We start from the raw sequence: 7,834 nt of genomic DNA on the forward strand, positions 1-7,834 counted from the left end.
GATGATCTTCGTCTAATATCCTCTTCATTAGATGTATCTTTATCTTTTAAAACGTGGGTTTTAATATTAAACAAAGGACAGTCTTCGTTAGATCGGGGATAGGATTAAAAGCACATTGTTTTGTGCTTGAATATCGAGGGGAGGGGCGTGTTGCGCGGCGTGGTTTCTGTCAGGTCCTGTACGCAAATATAAACAGCCTCCTTGTAGCGCTTATCCTTCATTCGTTGTTCTCATTTGACTGATTAAGTCTGAGATAAACATGTCTGGAAGAGGCAAAGGCGGTAAAGGGCTCGGTAAAGGAGGCGCAAAGCGTCACCGTAAAGTTTTGCGCGATAACATCCAGGGAATCACCAAACCCGCCATCCGTCGTCTGGCTCGCCGCGGCGGTGTCAAGCGCATCTCCGGTCTGATCTACGAGGAGACCCGCGGAGTGTTGAAGGTGTTTCTGGAGAACGTGATCCGCGATGCCGTGACCTACACCGAGCACGCCAAGAGAAAGACCGTCACCGCCATGGATGTTGTGTACGCGCTGAAGCGACAGGGACGCACTCTGTACGGCTTTGGAGGTTAAACGCCTGTAATCAAGAGAACCCACAAACCCAACGGCTCTTTTAAGAGCCACCCACACTGTCACAAAGAGTAATGCACTGTGATAATACAGTTAAGTGAAGAGCTATTATTCTGTGTCGAGAATGAAATCATTTTATCAGCTTGTCGTTCTTTTTAACAAATGCGATACCAAAATATGTTGGTTTAAATGGCATATGGAGACTTTTTGATTTACACAATTTAATTTGTTTTACAAAATGGTCCAAAAATATTTAGATAATGTGACTGAAGTTCGCAGAAGGGAAAATGTAGAAAACACGAAAATGTTATTAATTTACACAAATGGCCTTTAATTTACTATGTAGTTTAAACAGTTCAAAAGTTTCATGAATCCATGAAGTTCAGAAGAAAAGCTGTTTTTAAAGAATGTCGTTATTGTTCTCTTTTCTCCAAAACTCCCTCAATGGCTCTTTAATAAGGAGTTTTACAATTTCATGATTTTACAGAATATTGTCCAGAACCGCTTATTTTCTCAAACTAATAATAATAATAAGAAGCGGGAAATGAAAAAGGAAAGAGGCAGGGTGTCGTGGGGCGGGGCTATCATTTATCCTCCGGTGATTGGCCCACATTCCGTTCATGTGCATCACGTTGTCCAATGAAATACGAGTTTATGGGTTTGGCCTATGAAATCAGGCAACCAGATGTTTCCGTCTCTCTGTGTAAATTAGCACATGGTAGTGAATAAATGGCTCTGTATCGCTCCTGAGTTCACATTGACCCAGTATCAGCATTATGCCTGAACCAGCAAAGTCCGCGCCTAAGAAGGGCTCCAAGAAGGCCGTCACGAAGACCGCCGGTAAGGGAGGAAAGAAGCGCAAGAGGTCCAGGAAGGAGAGTTATGCCATCTATGTGTATAAAGTCCTGAAGCAGGTTCACCCTGACACCGGTATCTCCTCCAAGGCGATGGGCATCATGAACTCTTTCGTCAACGACATCTTCGAGCGCATCGGCGGTGAGGCGTCTCGTCTGGCGCACTACAACAAGCGCTCCACCATCACCTCTAGAGAGATCCAGACCGCCGTGCGTCTGCTGCTGCCCGGAGAGCTGGCCAAACACGCCGTGTCCGAGGGCACAAAGGCCGTCACCAAATACACCAGCTCAAAGTGAGCTGACCTCTGACCTTACCCACCCCAAAGGCTCTTTTAAGAGCCACCCATATTCTCAGTTAAAGAGCTTTTTATTATTGTGTGATTAATTAATAGTTGTTCCTTTGATGGTCTGTTTCAGTGAAGTGCTTTTGAGAACAAACAATTCTGTTGTAAAGCACTTAATATAAAATATTGTTGATTATAAAAGTGCAATTTTTGACAGTGTAATAGTGGAAAAAAAGGACAATTATGTTTCATATAATTAACGTTACAGTGTTTTGAGAGGTCTTTTTTTTTCACGAGCAAAAGTAACAAATATTGTTCTGGGTCAGGAAATCCCCATAACCCTTATCTTCTCAAACCCAAAAAACAACTTTTAGGAATAAGTTGTAAATGTCTAAACAACTGAGATTTTTGAATGTTTAAATTTAAGATATTTAACATGAATGTAGTTATTATAAGCTCTTCACCTCCAGTGTCCTTCAGACTTTAGTACCAGAGTAATCTCTGGGATTCTGTGCCTTTTGATCATGATCTTACTGCCTTAAAATGTTGAACAATATAAATGTTATACACGTCTTAGTCATAAATATCACTATTGGAATTGTAAGCATATAAGTAGAAAAAGAGAATTAAGACATTTTACAGCTTTTTAAATGGCCATATACAGTATCAGCATTTGTCTTTTGTCCCCAGGCCTGTGTATCCCAATTTTATTATAATAACTGTGATTTTGTTTATCATTTTTGTACATTGTTTAGTATCAGTAAAGACTCTATAATGTGTATATATACATTTCAATTATTACATTTATTTTAATCATAAGCAAGGTTTTTTATTGTCCTCTTTGATGTTTTTGAAACTTTCCCATTAAATTAAAGTTGGAAAAATTAAAGGAATAGTTAACTTTAAAATGTAAATTACCCCATGATTTACTCCCCCTCAAGCCACCCTAGGTGTATATGACTTTCCTCTTTCTGATGAATACATAACTTTCTGGTGAGTTATATTAATAAATATCCTGACACTTCCAAGCTTTATAATGGCAGTGACAGGGTCCATTGAGTTTGAAGCTCAAAAAAGCACATCCATCCATAATAAAAGTGCTCCAAACGGATCCGGGGGTTAATAAAGGCCTTCTGAAGCGCATCGATGGGTTTGTGCAAGAAAGATATCCATATTTCAAACTTTCTAAATTAAAATATCTTGCTTCTGCCAGACCGTCATCCATATTCAACTGGTGCAGAAAGTGTAACGTCTCTTAGAAGTTCAAAACGCTTACGTTAGAAGTTCTAGTGATTAGTTGCACCAGTTACGTTCTTTTCAAACTCAATGGACTTATAAAGCTTGAAAGCCACCCGAGCCATGGGCTGCTCTCACTGCTACCATCAGACAGGCGGTACCACAGCATCAGAACACACACCAGCCGACTCCAGAACAGCTTCTTCGCACAAGCAATTAGACTCCTTAACTCTTGATCCATCAGGATCATAATACATACTGGACAGATTATCACTCAGCACAACCCACTGTAGATACAAACACACACACACATATATATATATATATATATATATATACACACACATATTTATTTATCATATAGCGTATCTATTGTACATTTGGATGTCTATTGTGAATATTGGATACTGTACATTGTATATTATTATTATTATAGCTTATTGTATATTGTTTTAATGTATGTTTAGTATATATTGTTCAAAAGTATATTGTGCTGTGAGAACTGCACTCACATTGTGTAAATTATTTATTGTAGTGTATACTGTGCTGTGAGTAATTGTGTGCGCATTAGATGTGTAATCTGATGTTGCTTTAAAATGTTGTACGTCTCATGTCATGTCATGACTGCTATGTTGCTTGGAACTGCACCTAAGAATTTCATCTACTGTTGCACTTGTGTATATGGTTGTGTGACAATAAAGTGATTTGATTTGAGGGTGAGTAAAGCATGGGGTAATTTTCATTCTAAAGTCAACTACTCCTTTAAATGGCATCATACCCTTTGGAGGGAAAACAACTTTGTCTATTTTTACCAATTGTATCTTTCAAATTTTATGTGGTCAATCTTAGTACATTCACCCTGTTAAGGGAAATGTAAAAAAGTAGAAAAATCATAGTTATAAAATTACAATTTTAAAGACCATGCAATTCTTTATAAGTTAAACCTTCTATGTTATCTTGTTTTTCCCATCTAAAGCCAGTTCAATCTAAAGTAAGAAAGTAACTGGTTGTATGTGAGCGATAGGAAATCATCCAGCCATCCATTCTTTACACTTGTCCACCCTGTTATTATTTTGTCTGCTCTATCACCGTGTTCACCCTGTTTTACAATAATTTCATAAAAATCAGTGAACAATGATGATTTAGTTAAAACATTAACACTTGTGTGATCAGATGTATTTATTATTATGATTATTGTTATTATGAGGACATATTTTCTGCTGGCCAGACATAAGAGTCACAGAGAGACTATCCTCCGGATGATGTTCGTGTGCTTCAAGCTGCCCAGAACAGCAGCTGTGTGAAAGCCTCCTCACGCCCTCACTGATGCTGATTTCATTAAAGTCTCTTTCAGACTGTATGCTGAACACACAGAGGAAGCATTTGGGCTTTTATCAACTTTAACACTTAAAATATCCATCAAATTTACACGCGGCTTTTCTCCGTGGCTGATGCTCGCCTTGGGTTTGATCTGATGGAGGCAAAATAAACATTTCCTCTTCGCGTGTTTTAGTCTCTAATGAAAGCTCAGAACCTCTGCTTTGTGTTCACTTTGTTTTGACTGAGACAAGATATTTTACCGCTCCAGTTTTGCCCCAAATGTAAGAGAAGAAAACACACGCGTGAGGGGCTCGTGGACGCGCACAGACACCGAGCTGGCAGGTTGAGTCTATAAGGTTCTCATGTGTTTTTTAAGAGCAGCGCCGCGCGAGCGCCATTTATTCATTGCTGAAATCAGAACAGCGATTGCAAGTCTTTAGATCCGATCAGAGAGATGGCAGAAACCGCCCCAGCCCCGGCCAAAGCGCCCAAGAAGAAGTCCGCTGCGAAAGCCAAGAAAGCAGGTCCAGGCGTCGGTGAGCTCATCGTCAAGGCTGTGTCCGCATCGAAGGAGAGGAGCGGCGTGTCCCTCGCCGCCCTGAAGAAAGCTCTCGCCGCCAGCGGCTACGACGTGGAGAAGAACAACTCCCGCGTCAAGATCGCCATCAAGAGTCTGGTGACTAAAGGTACCCTGGTGCAGGTCAAAGGGACCGGTGCCTCGGGCTCATTCAAGCTCAACAAGCAACAAGCCGAGACCAAGAAGAAACCAGCCAAGAAAGCGGCTCCTAAAGCGAAGAAGCCCGCGGCCAAGAAACCCGCCGCTGCAAAGAAGCCCAAGAGCGCAACGGCAAAGCCCGCCACCAAGAAATCGCCCAAGAAGGCCAAGAAACCTGCCGCCACAGCCGCTAAGAAGGCGACGAAGAGCCCCAAGAAGGCAAAGAAGCCAGCAGCCGCTAAGAAAGCAGCCAAGAGCCCCAAGAAAGCCAAGGCGGCTAAACCCAAGACGGCAAAGCCTAAAGCCGCCAAGCCTAAAAAGGCAGCTCCCAAGAAGAAATAAACGTCCACTATTTGTTCCTCAACGGCTCTTTTAAGAGCCAACCACTAACTCTGAAAGAAGAGCAAACCTCGTGTATTTTAATAATTTAATTATGGAAAAAACAGCCAATATGTAATCATAACCCATGTAATATGAACATGCAATGTAAAATGCGTAATTTTACATCTAAAATAAGTGATCAAGTCTTCAATCACTCAAGTTGAACAAACCATTTATTTTCATTAGAAATGTATTAAAAATGACCAAAAAGTTTATGAGGGTTCAGGCAGTGATCACAGTACAAACAGAATAAACACACGCACACACTGCTGGAGAATTGACAACACAAACAACCCCACACACAAGTATATAGTATAATATCCATATTATAAAGTGTACATGTCAGACCCCAAAAACATTGATATTAAAGGAAATTATTTGGTCTGTTTAAATGTTTTACATATTAACTGTGCACACAGAAAAAAAGGGATTTTTAGGAATCTAATTCCTTTAACATCTGTAATGCATTTATATAAATTTTCTATCACAAATATTTCAATAGTTTCACCTCTTCTATCTTAATAGTCACTCGTCAAAGGGGGTTGAGCTTTGGAGGGAAGTTCAGTGATTGGTTGAAATCTTATCAGATTCTAAACCAATGGGCGAGTGGCACTCTCGTTTAAAGACAGTGTGTGGAAAAACAGAGTTTCATTCTGTTAAATTCGACTGTGAAGGTTGATTCAGCTGATTTATAAAATGAGCGGCAGAGGTAAAACCGGTGGCAAAGCCAGAGCGAAGGCTAAGACTCGCTCCTCCAGGGCAGGACTGCAGTTCCCCGTCGGCCGTGTTCACAGGCTTCTCCGCAAAGGCAACTACGCTCAGCGAGTCGGTGCCGGTGCTCCCGTTTATCTGGCGGCTGTGCTCGAGTATCTTACCGCTGAGATCCTGGAGTTGGCTGGAAACGCTGCTCGGGACAACAAGAAGACCCGCATCATCCCCCGTCACCTGCAGCTGGCGGTGCGCAACGACGAGGAGCTGAACAAACTTATGGGCGGAGTGACCATCGCTCAGGGCGGCGTGCTGCCCAACATCCAGGCCGTGCTGCTGCCCAAGAAGACCGAGAAGCCCGCCAAATCCAAATAAACAGATTTAATACTGTTATTATAAACCAAAGGCTCTTTTAAGAGCCACCCATTTCATCTCAGAAAGAGCTAATTGTTTATAAAAGAAACGATTTGAGTTGATTAGAAAAAATATTGACAATCAAATGTAGAATTGCTTTATATCGACAAATACAGCACTAGTAGGAATAAAGTGCATTCTTGTTATTAACATGTATATCCCAAACGTTTGTTTGGTAGGGATAATTATTTGTCTTCTGTTTTTTTTGCACTGCTTTTATACAGATGGTAGTCATTTTATTCTAATCTGAGATCTGCACAACCATTAAGAATAATGTGAATATTTCAGAACGAATAAATACAACAATGCAAGTTTAAAGCTTATGGGTCCGATCTGTTTGAAGAGCAAAGTAGTAAAGAGGACAAAGCGCCCTTGAGCGGGAAAACCCTCCGCTTGTTTGAAGAGAGGAAACGCGCAGTCATTGGCTAGCAGTCATAAGCACACGTTACATATCAGCCAATCACAAGCCTCTGCACCCTCGACACTATGAGCTCACGCTGGTTCAACGCTTTAAAGGCAGGCGTGTAGCATCAAAGCAGCATTTCCAGCGCCAGCAGGACAGAGAGAAGTGAACTACAGCAATGGCAAGAACCAAGCAGACCGCTCGTAAATCCACCGGTGGCAAAGCCCCGAGGAAGCAGCTCGCTACTAAAGCCGCCCGTAAGAGCGCCCCGGCCACCGGCGGCGTCAAGAAGCCTCATCGCTACAGGCCCGGGACCGTGGCTCTGCGAGAGATCCGCCGTTATCAGAAGTCCACCGAGCTGCTGATCCGCAAACTGCCCTTCCAGCGGCTGGTGAGAGAAATCGCTCAGGACTTCAAGACTGATCTGCGCTTCCAGAGCTCCGCCGTCATGGCCCTGCAGGAGTCCAGCGAGGCTTATTTGGTCGGTCTGTTTGAGGACACCAACCTGTGCGCCATCCACGCCAAGAGAGTCACCATCATGCCCAAAGACATTCAGCTGGCCCGCCGCATCCGCGGAGAGCGCGCCTAAACCCGCATCTGCATCAGCCGCTATAAACCCCAAAGGCTCTTTTAAGAGCCACCAAAACGGCACTGAATGAGACCATTTCCATTTAATTCAATTCAATTCAAATTTATTTGTATAGCGCTTTTCACAATACACATTGTTTCAAAGCAGCTTCACAGAAAGTGCATTTCATAAATGTACATTGAAAAATGTTAGAAAAGAGAATGTTAAAGAAAAAATGTTAGGATAAGTTAATCAATCATGTATTATTTTAGGCCATAACAACGCTGGCGTTGAGTCGTCTCTTCACAGGCGTCGAGTCGTCTCATCACAGGTGTCGGGGCATCTGAAGTCTCCATCAGAGGCTGGATACAAACTGGAGCTGA

General features: G+C 42.1%; 5 protein-coding genes across 5 annotated transcripts; all 5 read left to right on the forward strand.

Moving 5' to 3' along the window:
* Window positions 1-259: 259 nt before the first annotated feature.
* On the forward strand, window positions 260-571 carry LOC307121975 (histone H4; the record flags this gene model as incomplete). Its single annotated transcript, XM_079809766.1, has 1 exon — window positions 260-571. The coding sequence occupies one exon, from the start codon at window positions 260-262 to the stop codon at window positions 569-571; it is 312 nt and encodes a 103-aa protein (XP_079665892.1).
* Window positions 572-1,344: 773 nt separating this feature from the next.
* LOC307121950 (histone H2B-like) lies at window positions 1,345-1,719 on the forward strand (the record flags this gene model as incomplete). The annotated part of the gene is made up of 1 exon (XM_079809738.1): window positions 1,345-1,719. One exon carries the CDS (start codon window positions 1,345-1,347, stop codon window positions 1,717-1,719), a length of 375 nt encoding a protein of 124 aa, XP_079665864.1.
* Window positions 1,720-4,716: 2,997 nt separating this feature from the next.
* Window positions 4,717-5,319, forward strand: LOC307121921 (histone H1-like; the record flags this gene model as incomplete). Its single annotated transcript, XM_079809710.1, has 1 exon — window positions 4,717-5,319. One exon carries the CDS (start codon window positions 4,717-4,719, stop codon window positions 5,317-5,319), a length of 603 nt encoding a protein of 200 aa, XP_079665836.1.
* Window positions 5,320-6,054: 735 nt separating this feature from the next.
* LOC307121940 (histone H2A-like) lies at window positions 6,055-6,441 on the forward strand (the record flags this gene model as incomplete). Its single annotated transcript, XM_079809729.1, has 1 exon — window positions 6,055-6,441. The coding sequence occupies one exon, from the start codon at window positions 6,055-6,057 to the stop codon at window positions 6,439-6,441; it is 387 nt and encodes a 128-aa protein (XP_079665855.1).
* A 620-nt stretch (window positions 6,442-7,061) lies between these two features.
* Window positions 7,062-7,472, forward strand: LOC307121933 (histone H3.2-like; the record flags this gene model as incomplete). The annotated part of the gene is made up of 1 exon (XM_079809722.1): window positions 7,062-7,472. One exon carries the CDS (start codon window positions 7,062-7,064, stop codon window positions 7,470-7,472), a length of 411 nt encoding a protein of 136 aa, XP_079665848.1.
* Between the last annotated feature and the right edge of the window lie 362 nt (window positions 7,473-7,834).

The sequence above is a fragment of the Gobio gobio genome (assembly GCF_949357685.1).
Source record: "Gobio gobio genome assembly, chromosome: 25".
NCBI classification, from domain to species: Eukaryota; Metazoa; Chordata; class Actinopteri; order Cypriniformes; family Gobionidae; genus Gobio; species Gobio gobio.